Source organism: Eurytemora carolleeae, unplaced genomic scaffold (genome assembly GCF_000591075.1).
Source record: "Eurytemora carolleeae unplaced genomic scaffold, Eaff_2.0 scaffold1077, whole genome shotgun sequence".
NCBI lineage: Eukaryota > Metazoa > Arthropoda > Copepoda > Calanoida > Temoridae > Eurytemora > Eurytemora carolleeae.
In genome coordinates this window covers 21,187-38,239 of record NW_019396992.1, presented here as the reverse complement: position 1 = coordinate 38,239, position 17,053 = coordinate 21,187, and the positions used below count along the sequence as shown (strand labels likewise).

General features: G+C 34.0%; 1 protein-coding gene across 1 annotated transcript; it reads left to right on the top strand.

Annotated features, from left to right (window-relative positions):
* The first annotated feature begins 9,410 nt into the window (after positions 1-9,410).
* On the top strand, positions 9,411-15,996 carry LOC111710865 (guanine nucleotide-binding protein subunit beta-like protein). Its single transcript, XM_023485035.1, is given in 9 exon segments — positions 9,411-9,516; positions 10,983-11,086; positions 11,704-11,796; positions 13,062-13,119; positions 13,752-13,881; positions 14,491-14,605; positions 14,725-14,786; positions 15,261-15,349; positions 15,855-15,996. Coding segments are annotated over 9 exon segments (840 nt in total). The 5' UTR covers positions 9,411-9,469.
* Positions 15,997-17,053: the final 1,057 nt, after the last annotated feature.

The following is a 17,053-nucleotide window of genomic DNA, read 5'->3' as shown; positions in this document are numbered from 1 at the left end:
ATTGCATGAGTATAATCATCAAACAAATATATGGACATCTAGAGAAAACCTACCATATCCAAATCATCGCCATTGTTCAGTTGCTGATGTTGAAGAGGATAGAATATGGATGATTGGTGGAAATGAATGTAACGTTGGTGATAAAATGCAAGTATACTATTATTCGGTCTCTAATAATGTTTGGGTATTTCATAGCAATCTTATTGGTAATCAAGGTGTGATTGATCCCAGCTGTGGAATCATCACCAAGACCACAGGAGAGAAATGGTTGCTAGTTGTTAAAGGGGGAAGAACAGAAGCAGTGATATATTATGATCTCTCAAACAACAGTGGGTGGAAGCATGCAAGCAACTTGTATGGTAACGGACGCCAAAATAATATTCGAATGATAACTTTAACCCCATTTACTGCATTTTTGATGGGTTCATCAACTACAAGATATGGAAACAGTCTAAAGAATATATTTGAATTCAACCAAGAGACAAACAATTTTGAGGATAAATATTTGTACCTTCAAAATGAAATGAATTCTGGTTATTGGACAACTGTTAAGAAATCTAACAACTTCAAAGCTCTACAAGACTGTGTGTCACTTAGAGAATATGCTGCTGTATGTTGGGGAGGTCACACAACCTCTGATTCAGATTACCCAGACACATGGAGTGTTCTCCTCAGGAATAGATTAAGGAAAGGAGATCCTCATTTTCCTGCAACTTGTCACAACAAGATTCCACCTTTCTCTCCTGGTAGATTTGCAACAGGTGTTACAGCTGTGGATTACAGGTTAATGATTTGTGGTGGTCATAACTATGGAGGTCCCTATTTGAGCAGTTGCTATTTTCTGGATACTAATGAATATTCTCCTGCATGGAGTGCAATGTCAAGCATGCCTATAAATAGGGGTTATTATGAGTTCACTACCTATGGCGATGCAGCATTTGCAATTGCAGGTCACAATGGTGTTGACCTTTCTCAAGTAGACAGATGGAGAGAATCAACTGGATGGCAAACTGTAGCCTCTTATCCTGTACCCGTACATAGACATTGTGCTGTGCCTGACCCAGGATATGACAGGATATATTCAATGGCAGGAAGTTCCCGCTATGATGCTTATTATTATACAATTTCTACTAACAATTGGTCATCAATGCCCTCTCTATACTGGTCAGGGAATAACATGGCCTGTGTTATTATCAGACGAAGAGGAACTGGAAATAAGATTATTGTTTTAGTTGGTGACAATCTATCTAGACAACAGTATTTTGATCTCTCTGTTTATGAAGCAAATGGAAGTGGAGGATGGATGACTTTTACAACTCCCCAATACACATCATATTTTTCTACTATTATATCACTTACACCATATGAAAGTTTTGAGGTATAGTTATTTAATGATTTTGATAGTACATTTTAGAATATGATCAGAAAATATTTACATTTAGATGGGGGGATACAGTGACAGATACACATACTCAACAAGAAACTTGTACATGTGGAATCCAATAAGTGAGCGTCATGAAGATATTGGTCTAAACCTTCTCCATCCGCACAATAATGGAGATTGCTCAATTATGCCTGCAGATGCTAAAGTTCTGATAGGATGCATTCTTGAATAGGAGAGAAGATGTTTACTCTACACAATTTGGAAGCTTACAAATTATCTAATAGCAAATAATCTTCTTTAAAAGGCTTGGCCGGGGTTGCTTAAAAATTTATTTTTTGTTTTAAAACAAAAAAAGTTATGCCTTAAAATGAGAAAATGCTTTTCAACAAAGATGCAGCTTTTCTTTGTTGAAGTCTGAAGTCGTTTGACTTACAAAACTAAAACATCTTTGAAAATATTATTACCAACAATCTTTAAAACATATATTCAAAATGATCTGTGTTTGTCTTGATTTTGATTTTATAAAACTATTTGATTTGATTATGACAAGGAGTAAAAGTCAACTTATCATAATTTTCTAGTGTCAAACAAGAAAATAAAATAAAATATGGCTCACTCTCTGCTTCCATTGATAGGGCTGGGCAAAGTTCTTTTAATGAAACGAAGGTTTTCAAAAAATAAACAGAAGAGCCAGTTAATAAATGGCAAAAACCACTAATATGTAAACAGTTTAGCCGTTTTAGAAAAAAATTTACAGTTGAAAACAAAAACAAATCAGACTTTTTTTTAAAATGGGTGAATTTCTTTTTTCTGCTTGAAATTGCATTAAATTTGCAAAAAAAATTATTTTTTAACGTATATTGATGTTAATGCTATTAACACTGAAATAAACTTTAATGACTGTGCCGATAACAATTTCATTAACCGTTAACAAACTTTTTTGGTGCTTTGGCAGTCAATGACGTTAATTCTGAAATTGTTGAAAGTTTTCTGTGAACGCCATTAATAAAGTTGAGATTGTTAACTAAAAGTAACTTTAAAAAAAGGAAAATATTGTTAACGAAACGAAGTTCTGTTCTTACCCTCTAAAACTTATGACTACCTGAAATTTTATTTTAGAAACAGTTGGAACTAACGGTTAACGAAACAGCTTTAAGAAGTTGAAACATGCCCAGCCCTACTTGCACAATGATCATGATGCAATTAATTCAATACCTCTTTGATCTGTTTTGAGTTGTTCTAAATACCTAATTCTTGTACCAGCACAGTCTTTAATGACAAATAAAATTATATATAATCTAGCGTCTTAAAGTAATACTCATAATCATGAATAATCAGTTTTATCATTATAACTTTATGCATTTTGTAGATGTGCTGTTTGAAAAATCATTGTAAGATATTTTAATGTGTAATTCTTAGAAATTCATAAAACTTTGGAATATGAAAATGTTATTTAAGTAATTTTATTTATATTTTATGTTAATACTTTTTCAGTAGCCTCATTGTTTAATGAAAAGAGTTTTGTGACACTAGAGTTGGTTCTTAACTTAATTAATAGTCTTTTAACAAATGTTTTGAAAAAAGTCTGAACATTCCACGGCCCATGGCCATGTACCATTGCACCATTGCTGTTCCTTGGATTTTTCACAAAAAGTCGTCTTACCATTCCAAAGTTTTATGGGTCTCATTGTAGTTTAATATGCTTATGTTAATCTTTTCTCTCCAACTTTATTCATATTTTCGCGGCAAGATTTGAAAAAAAATTAATTATAGTTTTGTTTTCTTTGTAGCTTTTAGTTTGAAACTAAAACACTGATATTTCTTGTTTTAACAATTATTATTATTATATTCTAAAATACTAATTTATCTTAATTCTCAAAAAAATAAGATATTTAAGAGAAGTTCAACCTATACTTTAAGGTACAAGATTCTTGAAAAAATAACCGCAAAATTCTCCTAGTCCTGGTATATCCAAAATGTGGTTTGTCTTATTTGCTGTAAGTACCTACCGGAAATATTAAGAATCTTGTTCTGATTAAAATATTATTGAATTAAGATTTTATTGAATAAAACCACTGAACAAAATTCTTCAAATATCCAGTAATATTAAAAGCACAAAAAAGGTAATTTGGAAATGCAAAGACAAGAGGTATTTTGTTTTAATTCACTAATTTCAAGGATCAAAAATGACCTTCAATTCGTCTTGCTACTGTCATGTTTCATGGGAAACACTATATATGAGTCTGTTGCAGTTTTATAGCTGTTAGTAATTAGATTTTAAGAAGTTCAAACGTGCACACAGCACACAGCTTAGCCATATTTTGCAACCTTCATCTTTGCAATTATATGTGATAGACTTTTGATAATCAAAACAATATGAATATCATCAGCTTGCAACTATGTAAATATTATAAAATATCAGAGGTTTAGAATCCATTTTCCTGTAGTTTGATCATAATCTTCTTTGTATCTATTTATCAGAAAATATAAAGCACTTTATTTCTTAATAAAAATTCAGAAAAATTAAAATTTATCTCACCATTTTTTTATGTGTCGTCTTCGATACAAATATTATTGATATTAGATCCGTGGTAGAAAATAGGACTTTATCCCGAGACTACCATGAGGAGAGGCATGATATGGGCATGATATTAGCATGAAATAGGCATGATACAGGCAAAAATAGGCATAATATTGCATGATACATTTTGCCAGCATCAGAATCTCATCGAAACTTCATATTTATCTTTCTAAGATCATATTTAAGTGTACGCATAGTCATTCAACGCATAGTCATTCAACGCAACGTTTCTCGTGATGTAAAAAGTGCAAAATTCTAGACTCAATTTTTACTTTAAATTGTCAAAATGACGCTTAAATGGATCTTTTTTGTGTCATTTGGCTAGCTGGGCAGCTCCTAACCCCAAAACCTAAAAATACTAAATCCTCTATTTAGGTATATGTATTATTAGACGTATTTTTCGCATTTTTACGTATTTTTATTTATCATTCAGTGGTAGGCGATTAAATCAATAAAATGAAGACCACTTTCGATTTTAATTTTGATTTAAACCAGGCTGATAAACAGCATGGATACACATAAACATAGAAGTCAAGAGAAGCTGTCAATTAAAAAAGCTTCCATTTGATTACTTATAAACTTGTAATTCAAAAAAAGCTTGTAACTTAATCAAAACTTAAATTAAAAAGTCGTCTTCATTGTATTGTTATAATCACCTACCACTGTATTTAACCAAGCGGTTTTTTTAAGGGTTTGGTTTTCCATAAACGTATTTTTACGAATAATTGTAATTGTATTGTTCCCAGTTTTTAGGTTTCTATTTTAATTTTTACGTATTTTTTCAGGGTTTTTCTTTTCTTAAAAAATGTATTTTTTACAATTTTAAAAGTTTGATGCAAACCTTAAAAGTAGGTATATTTTCGTTTTTTAGAAACTTACGTATAAAACAATTTGATGAGCCGACCACTCACCAGTCTATTGGTTCAAATACACCATCAGAATATTTAAAATAAAAATAAAACATTAAAAAGGACTGTGAAACGGAATTTTATACGCGCTTTCGAACACTACCCTTAAACCATTTAACCTTCCAAAAGTGACGGAGATATCATTGTTTTTCTTTTAGAAAATTGATTTTCTGTTGCGGTTTCTCTATAACAGTGCCTGTGCATTGCGGATTTATTTAGTAGTTCAGGTGTAAGGTGAACTGATGTGAATTGGTCAATATGTCTTTAAATCATATAAAATTATGTTGATCCCACAGCAGTTTACTAATTGTTTGTACGAACTTTGTACAGTGTTGTATAGTGTCGTACAGTGTTGTACAGTGTTGTACAGTGTTGTACAGTGTTGTACAGTGTTGTACAGTGTTGTACAGTGTTGTACAGTGTTGTACAGTGTTGTACAGTGTTGTACAGTGTTGTACAGTGTTGTACAGTGTTGTACAGTGTTGTACAGTGTTGTACAGTGTTGTACAGTGTTGTACAGTGTTGTACAGTGTTGTACAGTGTTGTACAGTGTTGTACAGTGTTGTACAGTGTTGTACAGTGTTGTACAGTGTTGTACAGTGTTGTACAGTGTTGTACAGTGTTGTACAGTGTTGTACAGTGTTGTACAGTGTTGTACAGTGTTGTACAGTGTTGTANCACAACAGGACCTTTAAGCCTTTGTTCAATTCTCAATGATACATATTTCTTTAACCAATTGTTCGTTTACAACAATATTCATGTATTTAGTTACACCCAACTGGTTTAATATTTATTAACAATCATTATTTATATACATGTACGTCAATAACAATTTGTATTTTGTAGGAAACCTCGTTACTGAAATATACATTTTTCAAGAAGAAGTTCTCATCATTGTATGCATGAAGAATAGAGTGTTTATCTAGCCTATTCGCCTTTTTGGATTTGTCATCCTTGGAGTTGCATTTCCTCCGCCTTATTTCCGCCCTTTCGAGTAATATTCCTTTTGTTCGGTTCACAAGATTATTTAAAATAAGAGATAGGACACTGGATTTAGTTTTTAAAGATTTATGTGTGTTTTGTTCACAATAACCCTGAGACAGAAGCCCAAAGGAGTTGAGTTTAGTCGGCGTAGAACGAAGACAGAAAGAAAGCCTGTTCTACGCCGACTATGGGTATTGGGTAACTCCTTTGGGCTACTGCCTCAGGATTATTGTGAAAACACAAACACAGGAATCAATTGAAAAGACAAAGTCTAGTGTCCTATTTTTTATTTTAACTAATTAGGACCAACAGTCCGAATTTAAGAACTGGTAAATTCAGGAAATTGTAAATTCAAAGTGGGCGAGGAAAAAGCTACCTCCATCTCCTTTAAAATTTAGTATTTTTCAAAAATAGAATTTTCTTCTTTTGGATAAATATGTTTATTTTTTATTTTTACCTGGAATAAAAATCGTCTTCCTTTTTTTTGTTCTTAAGTATTCCATTGATTGATCCATAAGTGGCACCCTCCCCTCCCTCATCCCTCCCCTCCTCTTTTATATCCCCTCCTAACACCATCATACTTTCTGTAACCATCCTTTTCTCCCCTAACTATCTGTAGTAAATATAGTAATACCCCTAAATCTTTGCATCTTGTATAGGTTCTTAGTAGTTCGTTGACTGAGTTATAAGTCAGTTTTATTTACATGTTTATCATTAGATCTAAATATATTTAAAAGGATATAGATTATTTATCTACCATTTCTTGGTAGTCATTATTATTCCTCATTCTTCATTATTCTTCATTATTATTTATTATTATTCATTATTATTCATTATTTGAGATTAATACCAAGAGGAGAACAAGCATTATTTAATCTCGAGATTAAGTAAAAGAGGAGATCAAGCTTTGATTTCGATATCCACCATTCTAAAGTTTTCAGCTCAGGATTAAGCGAATGTAATTCTAAAGGTTTCAGCTCAGGACGATGTCATAATAGAAGCTTTCACAGTGGGTGGGCACTCATTACTGTGCGTGCTCAAATTTTACCTTGAGGAACCAGGTAATAACTACAAACATAAGAGTGAGCATGAACTCTTTCTCTTCGGCTCACCTCAATTTGCACTGATTAAATCTTATGTATATATTTCAGGTAGGTAGTTTACACAGGACTCAACCGTGAACTGAAAACACAATAAAACAGTCCAGGGTTAATTATATGCATGACAATAATAAAATTTTAGTCTTTAAAATAAAACTTTCTCCAGGTTAACTATTAAATTATTTATATAATAAGAAAATAAACTTACAATGTTGATTTGTCCAGAGGTTTGTAGCCTATAGTTCATTAAATTGCACCGCAGTCGCGAACAGGAAACTAAAAATGAGCTAATTTAGTCCGATCGAAGTTTTCATGCGTAACTTCAAATATCCTTTTTAAGTGGTGACTTTCTCACATTCATCACAAGCATCGTGATTTTTAGATTTATTACCTGTATTTGACCTTCAGAGGAGGAGCTAGACCAGGGATACAGAATCAGAACCCTTCCGTGGAGGTATCAGAGGGGAGGAACAATCCTTCTCGTCGGAGAAACCGGAGAAGAGGATACAACTAAGCCAAAGTTGTGGAGGCCTGGTACGTAGAGGTATATGGGTCTCTAGAGTAGCAGCAAGATATTCTGGAGCATAAGCTGAGGATCCAGAGAAACAAGGATGACTCAGCTTCCGGTGATGTCGGAGTCTTGACAACGGAGGTCTAAATAGAACTAATTAGACCGAGTTCCAGAGCTCAAAGGTTGTGAGCTTTGATCCTCACCTTTATATGGACTTCCTTAGACTCAGGACGTCAAGATTAGTAGGTGGGATTAGAAGAGAACTGAACCATCTCAGATTAGAAGAGAACGGAACCATCTCAGGAATCAAACACATAGGGGAGACATCTGCATGTTGAAGAGCAGTAGAACTTCTCCGCGAGTCAGCGGAGCAAGTCTAGGTTATATATCAACGGGACTCGTGCCAGCCTAGCTAGCATGAGCATTATATTGAGAGATTTGTGAGAAGTCAGGATATTAATTAAGCTCATTTTAGACATTTGCAATTTTTTCACCTGGTTTAAAGTACGGAGACGAACCCGGAACTTAGTTAGAGGAATCACAACAATCAAAATTATCTACATATATTCTATAAATCATCCGTGAAAACAATTCCAAGTAATCTTGTGTAAAGGCATAGTATTTTTACCACGGATAATTTACAGACCTGGAGAAAGAAACACGAACACTGGTTAGCAGAATTCAACTAACCCATCGTGTTCTGAAAGATAAAACTCATTATTTACAAAGTTTTGAGGCTTAGGCTTTTTTAAAAACAATATATAGGTTTTGGCTAAATATTATATATATAGGTTAAATTATAAAACATTTTCAACCATAAAACTCAGGTTCTGCATTATAAAACAAAATCAGGTTATTCTTTATACAAATTGGCCTTTAAATAGTTATACATTAAAAATCTCAATTAATTATATAGATTTGAACACGTGATTAAATGTTGAAAGTTGTGCATGTAGAGTTCCGTGTGATTGATCGATTGTTTGTAGAGAATTCCAAGTTACAATTAAAAAAGTTGTCAATTTTCCGATATATAAAGAAGGATGAAACCTCATTCCTTGGCCAGACAAAGGATTAAAGGGTATCGTTGCATATCAGAAATTGCACTCTATACATACAGGGTGTCCCACGATTCATGACAGTTGGTAAATAGTTTAGAATTCTTCCATAATTTGTTAAGTTGTTTCCTTAACATAATAAAAATATTATATAGGAGTCATTTTATAGTAAAATTAACTTCAAAGTAAAATATATTTGAGCAAAAGATTTTTTAAACGAAATAAATTGCAAACACCCTTTAAAATCCAATACAGTGTATGGAAGACGACATTCAAAACTAATTACCAACTGTCATGTTTCGTGGGACACCCTGTATGGAAGGTCAAATTACGTCTACAGCCCCGTTACGATAAAATTTGTGTAAAGAATTTTTTTTCAGAAAATTATGAGTTTACCCAATATTCATTCCAACTCGGAGATTACTAGGTTTGTAAATCATTTTATATTGAGAAAAATGTTTGCTCAAAGATCACTCTCTCTCCCTGTAGATATCATATAATATATATTGCTTGTCTGTCTCTGCGTTTGTATCCAATAAACGGCTTTTGTGATCAAGGTTTTATTCATTTTTCTGTATAATTGTTCTGAATTCTAATGATTTGTAATGATTCCATGGAATCCATGATTATTTGGAGTCCATGATTTCTCGTTGAGCAATTCCTATAAGAGCTTATCTTGCGTCGGGGATACGTTAGATTTTGTGAGAACGGACATAAGCTGAAAGGGTTTCAGGGATTTCAGTCATGATATTTGAGACCTGATCAATTTCATGCTAAACTTAAGTTTTTCATGAAATTGATCGTATTTCGTGAAAATATTATTTCAACGCTTCACTTGCGCAAACTTACCTTACTCTTGAGCAAATCGCATCGTAGGCCTCGTTAGTCGACCGGGTCTAAGTCTTAATCTTTCTAAAGGTTAAATTATTTCAGAAGAACTTGAGAAATGTCAGAAACTCTTCAACTGAGAGGCACCCTACGAGGGCACAATGGGTAAGGAAATGAACTTCGTAAACCAAATCATGGATTGTCCTATATCTTTGATGTAGAGCTTTGATATTTCAAACTAGGATTTATGTTTGATTAAATAAAGGTTTACACCATCAGGTGGCAAAGATTTAGTGATGAGAAATTTGAGTTTGTGGCAAAAACTCAATTTCTATATACTGCAGGTAGGGCTGGGCGTCGTTCTTCAAGAACAATCGTTCTTTCACAAGAACGAACGGATATATCAAGAACGATCCCATTGTTCCTAAAAAAGAACGGAACGCAACGCGAATGCGTTATTAAAAATATTTGAACGGAATGGAACAAATATTAGCTGAAAAGAACGTTTAAAATCAGGAAGGAGTTCTAAATCATGACGCATGTTAAATCAGGAATTTGCATTCTAAATTTTTATAAATGTTTATATATTTAAATTGTATAAAATTGATAATAATGAAATAGAAAAAAATTATATTTCTTAATTCATAAAAAATGATTTTCTAGTTTTGTAACAAGAAAAACCTACGTAATTATTAACGCCATTTGTGTTCTGTACCCTGCACACTTGACGGTATATGAATATGGTAATTTCCTAGAGAACGATTTTTGGCCCCCGCCCTCCTATCAATTTTTTACATGGATCGTATATGTTAGACATGGATATAATTGACCATGTAGCCGCAGCACTCGGCCCAGTAAATGTCTTAACCCAACCTAACCCTAATAAGTACTAAATTAATTGCAATTTGTTGAAAAAGCGGTAATGTACGAAATTGATATGCGGGGGGGGGGTGTCCTAAAATCGTTCTCTTGGACAGACCCTAGATTTCTAAAGAATTTAATGGCCAATTTCTTAGACGCTCTACCATAGGTAGAACCATAGTCACACTAAGGTTACGCTTTACCAGAGCAGTGTAGATATATAGATACGACCTATAGTTGTACCTATGGTTAAATGAGTAAGAAATTGGTCATCACTAACGTAATTTAGTCTTACATTGATAATTTCGATTCTTTTTCTAAAATCAATATTTAAAATCAGTCTTTCTTAGGGGATAGGAATTGGAATTAAAATAACGCACCACTATAACATATATGCCGGGTATTGGCTTCGCACCTAATAATTTATATTTATTCAAAATTATTTTTCTCTCCCCTCCCCCCTCACTTAAATTTTTTCTTTATTAGTAAAATATGATTGCGTGGAGAGTTGAATGAATTTTGAAGTTATTTGCTGACTGTGGAAAAAAAATTTTTTAATGGAATCAACGAGAGTTTGAGTGAAACGAGATGCCTTCTAATGTCCAACTTGTAAATTTTTTTTCACCAAAACCTATGCTGATACATCCCTGATACAGTTTAAACATGGAAACCTTCACGAATCGTCAAATCTTTGAAATTCTTTCCTATCCATTGTACGTAGAGCTCATATGTTACTAAATGTTTCGCATGCTTAAATCTTTTCTATTCAGGTGGGTTACCCAGATCACCACCAACCCCAAGTACCCCGAGATGATCCTGTCCGCATCCAGGGACAAATCCCTCATCGTCTGGAAGCTCACCAGGGACGATAGCGGTGAGTTCAACTGATGCTAGTCCGGACGTTTTTCTTTGGCTTGTCAAAAGCTAATATTTTTTGTGAATTAATCACCAAACTTATGAACAACGTCCACTTTAATGACATACTCTGGGAGATGATAGTCTAGCCGCATAGCAGTTATCGATTTTAGAATTTCTGCTTTTGAAGCTGTAACAATTTCCAATATTTTTAAGCGTTTGAATGCCATTATACTTACAAATCCTGAAAACCGTTCACGAAGATCTAATGTCAAATGTTTTTATTATATGTAGACTCGTTAATATACTTTTCTGTTTTCTATTTTTACTGTCCCACTTGTTTTACAGGGGTTACCTATTTTTTTTTTTTTTTTACGAAAACTGAGTAACCGTTTTAGTGTTTAATTTCTTAACTGTAATAGACAAAATATTAGGATTTTTCTTCTAAATTGACCTATTTCTGAAACGTAAAGATTGACGTTTTTCCGGACAAAATTTGATTCCGAAAACCTTCCCTGTGGTTATTAAGACGCTACTTAATCAAGCAACCGATCGGCTCAGGTGTCGTTGACGTGTTCTGTATTCAAATAAACTTAAAAATTAGTCCAAATTCCATTAAGTTTTATTTCTGTTTAGATAACTACGGATTCCCCCAGAAGCGTCTCCATGGACACGGACACTTCGTCAGTGACGTTGTTCTCTCATCCGATGGACACTTTGCTCTTTCAGGTCAGTTATTTTCATTGTATCAAAACCAGTGCTTAGACGGATCCGGATCCAAGGGGCAATCGACCAAAAACTAACCAAAAAAAATTTACTCTCAACCCAAATCTGAACTAATTAAAGAGAGACTATAAAAAATTTCCTGATTTCTGAATAGTTCATCAAGTTTTGGGCATAAAAAAATAAGACGGAAATGTTGAAAATTTTGCTTTGTTAACAAAATACAGTGAATTTTAAAGAATTAACCTGGATCTGGATATTGTTCCAGTTCGAATCCAGGATCCGGATCCGCATCAAAATTAATTGGATCGTCAGTGACGTTGTTCTCTCATCCGATGGACACTTTGCTCTTTCAGGTCAGTTATTTTCATTGTATTGAAACCAGTGCTTAGACGGATCCGGATGGGGCAAAAATTCAATCAAAAACTGCCAAAAAAATTACTCTCAACCCAAATCTGAACTGATTAAAGAGAGATAATAAAAATTTTCTGGTTTCTGAACGGTTCATTAAGTTTTTTAGCATAAAAAATAAGACAGAAATTTTGAAAATTTTGCTTTTAAAAAACTTCAGTGAATTTTAAAGAATTAACCTAGATCTGAATTTTTTTTCCAGTTCGGATCCAGGATCCGGATCCGCATCAAAATTAATTGGAACCTAAGCACTGATCAAAACCGTCAAGTATTCTGAAATTAGTTAAATAGTTTTTTCTGATGTCGAATTTTGTTTAGGATCTTTATTTATGAAAACTCTATCGAATATAGGCAATTTTATATTTGAGTCTTTGAGGTGAAAACAGGGTTCATTGCTTTATTCATGATCATATAAGATTATTGTTATATTTGTTCATTGTTTTATTAACTGAAATATTTGTGGGGGGGGGGGGGGGGGTATTCGTGGGAAAACAAACCCCCATTTTAGCTTAATTAAATCTATACTAAAAAGAAAATTTAAATTTTTGCGTATTGACAATGATCTGATCCGGATATATGTCATAAAACACTTCTTAACAAATTATTTTTTCTGTGTGCTGAAACTTGATGCGACCATTCAGATATAAGGAAATTTTGGGGTTCTTTTTCAGATCTATTCGAGTCTTGCGAGCAAAAAAAAGGTTGTTTGCAGTTTTTGTTCGATATTTTGCACCGTTGATCCGCATATATTTGCAAATCTGGTTCCGTATCTTAGAAGCTAAAATGTAGCGATCCGGATCCTAAGCACTGGAACTTAGAATTAAAATTGTTTGGATTAATGTTTAAAACTTGTATTCTAGGATCTTGGGATAAGACCCTAAGACTGTGGGATCTTGCCACCGGAAAGACCACCCGTAGGTTAGTTGAGAACAGAAAAAGAAATCTAACATTATTTTAATACATTTAACATCTGTTTTTAACTGGGGGGAAATTTTACTATTTGTTATGGATCATTCAAATACGTTGTTAATAAAATATGCTAACTATTTGGAAAGTAAATCTTTAGCTTGGGCCTCTTCTATCTAATTTTCCCGATATTCAGAACTCCGTTGTTTCTAGGAAGTCTTTGCCGGAAATTACTGGAAAGCTTAACAGCCCATCATTGCCTGCGGAAAAAAAATTTAAATTATTTTTTTTAACATTTTCAATTTTTTTCCCCCGCCCAATCGTTCTAGCCGTTTGGCCGGCTATACTCAACACAAATGAAGTCTAGTTTTATTGAAGGGCACGGTGTTGACCGTGAAAAAAAAATTACGATTGAAGAAAAAAATGAATTTTGAGAAATAGAATTTTTTCGATAAGTCTCTAAAATCGTAATTTAGAGCCATCAACGATCCAATATGATATGGGACACCCTGTACTTATAAACATAGGGGATTATATTTAAAAAAGAGAGAAGCCAAGATAACTACGAAAATGTTTTTTATCAGTGCTTCTAAACTAAATGCTTAATATGAATATTATGTAAACCATATTTTAATTTTGTTCAGGTTCGAGGACCACACCAAGGACGTTATGTCCGTCGCTTTCTCTGCCGACAACAGGCAGATCGTCTCCGGATCCCGGGACAAGACCATCAAGCTGTGGAACACCCTTGCCCAGTGCAAGTACACCATCCAGGTCAGTCACAATATTCGTTCGGGCATTTTCTCTGATACTAATTTCTTAAGCTGGAGTCTGTATTGCACAACAGGGAGTCCATTACAGTAAAACTGAATAAATGGATGAAATTTTAAGTAACTGATCATCATTTATACATATCCAAGCTGTTAGCGTTGATTAACTTTTGTACAAGAAAAGGGTAAAATTCTGTAGAAAGGTAGTGCACGAGTATTGGAAGTGCGAGTTTGGCCTTTAGCTTCCCTGTTATTTGGATGCTATATCGGTTGCACTAATGTCCGATTGAACTAACGTCCTTTTGCACAAAAGTCAGCTGATCAGTAACACTTGTGGCCGCAGCGCCCGGCCCCCTAGTCTGTCCTATCCGCGGCGCTCGGCCCCCTAGCCTGTCCTAGCCGCGGCGCTCGGCCCAGAAATTGTCTTAACCTAACCTAACCCTCAAATAAAACGTCAGTCCGAATGTACGTTAGTCTGATCAATCATTAGTGCAAACGATACGACACCGTTATTTGTTAGCGCATTTTTTTTTTTCAAATCAACACTATTAGTTTCAAAAGTCGCCGCTTTGGATGTAATCGGCGCTAGCAGTAATTTTTGCTCGTTGATTAGGAAGAAGGACACAGTGACTGGGTTAGCTGCGTGAGGTTCTCCCCCAACAACCAGAACCCCATCATTGTCTCAGCAGGATGGGACAAATACTTCCTAAACCTCAAATCTGAACTTAGTTGACTTTTGTTCTCCGCAAGATCCAGAGTGATGATTCCTTTTATCTGCGGTTGCAGATTTTTCACCGTGTTGAGAGATGAAAATAAACTCTAAACCTAAATCTTCTTTCAAAACGAGTGCATAAAAGATTCCAAAGAGTGTGTTTTACAAGACCCCTACTTTTCCCTGATGCTCAAAAAGTAACAAAATTTCTGGGATTGTACAGTGAAAAATCTGCAACCGCAGATAAAAAGAGATTTTAAAAATTTCCCCTCCCCATTTCTGAATGGTTCATCAGTTAAAGGATAAAAATATGCGAAAAAAAAATTAAAACAAATTTGAAAATTATTTTTTGTTAAATAAAATTCGGTAAATCAGTAAAGAAATGACCTGGATCCGGATCCGTGTCAAAATAAATCATATTCTTAGTTGTTAGGCAAATTATATTTTTGTCCAGCTTGAAATGTCTTGTCTGATAAGAAGGATAAACCCCGGCATGAAACGACGGCTCTGACAAAAGAGACTTGTTAATGTTTTAAATCAATATAAAAAGGGAATTGTAGAAAAATGGATTTCTCAATAACTTTATCTAGAAGAAATCATCCTGATTCTATCCTTTATATCTATTTATCCAACTTGCATATCTATCCTATATCTATATTCATCCTCTCTAGGCTATGCTATGGGATCTGAATGATGGCAAGCATCTGTATACCTTGGATCACGCTGATTCCATCAATGCACTGTGCTTCTCACCAAACAGGTAGACCAGACACTAGACAGCCACCGTACTCACTACTCATCAAATAATCAATATTTAAACCACCATTTATTATTTTTAAGTCAGTATATTTCCTCTACACTCCTCCAGGGGTGTATATTTCCTCTACACTCCTCCAGGGGTGTATATTTCCTCTACACTCCTCCAGGGGTGTATATTTCCTTTACACTCCTCCAGGAATGTATATTTTCTTGAAAATTGGGGAAATAATTTCCCCCGTTTTTAAAAAGCAGCTTAGTCACGTTTTTTTTAAGGTTTTATTCGCTTAACTGGGGAAAGGAAATAAATTTTTGTTAACTGTGAAGAAGGATTTTGAAACTTGCCTTTTCTGACAAATTTTTTGTTTCTTAAATAATTATACCCCTCCAATACTTCAAGCCTTTTTTTGTTCCATTAAATTATGTATTGACTACAGATGTAAATCTTCCTACTCTGTTTTCCCCCTACCCCCTTATTCAGAATACGCAAAATAAATGGTTGTTTTCAGGTACTGGCTGTGCGCTGCTACCGGACCCACCATTAAGATCTGGGATCTCGAGAGCAAGAATATGGTTGAGGAGCTCAGGCCTGAGGTAGGATCTTAGGATACCAACAGGGGTATCTCTCTCTTTCCCCTCCCCCGAGCATGACCCATCCTACCCCTTTGATAAAACCCCTAATTTTTAGGTACATTTTCGTATCTAAAACGCGTATTCAGTTGTATTCGTGGGTTTTAAGGGGGTAAATTATTCTTTAAGAAAAGTTAATAGAAATGAAGAGGCTAATCTACCACTCTATTCGTAAATAAAGTTACATTAAAAGTTCAAAAAACGACATGAGATATAAATTTTGATCTTGCTCTTGACATTTGAGAAAATAAGCCCTCATTGGAGCAAATTTTTTTTTTTCTTATCTCAAATTAATATTTTAATTTTACAACTGATTTGATTCGATTACTACAAAAATGAAGCTTAAGTAGATTATATTTCGTTTTTCATATTAATTAATCGAAGTGTAGATATTTACAAACATCTGGTGAAATATATTTGTTAAATGTTTAGGTATCTGTTGCTGGAACCCGTTAATTATATCCTCCTGATCACCATCATCTTTATTCGCAGAAAATCTACGAAGAGTTCGCCTCAAAATCCGCGACAAACATTACAAAAACTCGCAAGTGGCGCGCCTGCTTGGCCGCGTAGCTTCTCAAGTTCATGTTCTAACATGTTGAAATACATTGTATAAAGAAACTTGGCATTGAATATTTAATATTTCAGATAAAAATAATGGACAATGTTTCCTTTATGGATAAGATCCTCATACGAATATTGTAGATATCAAACATTTAAAGGGACTGAACGCGTAATTATAGTGAAAAAGGGCATTCATTCACAACTTGATCTGAACATTAACCTTCAATAATGATTAAGATTGAGTCTAAAGATTAATTTCTTAATATTAGAGATGCGCATTAATATTTGAAAACCCGGTTTTTTCCCACATTTGTGGGGTCATTTCTATAGGACTAATGATTGACGCACGTAATGTTCAATAAGATTAAGGTTAAAAGGACTTCAGTAGTTCTTAAATGTAATAGAATATGTTAATGTTTATTAAGAAGTTAATATTAACATGATATAATTTATATTCAAAACTGCTCTAAAAGTCGGCGTGTGAACAGCTGACTTTATTTCAAACGAACGTATA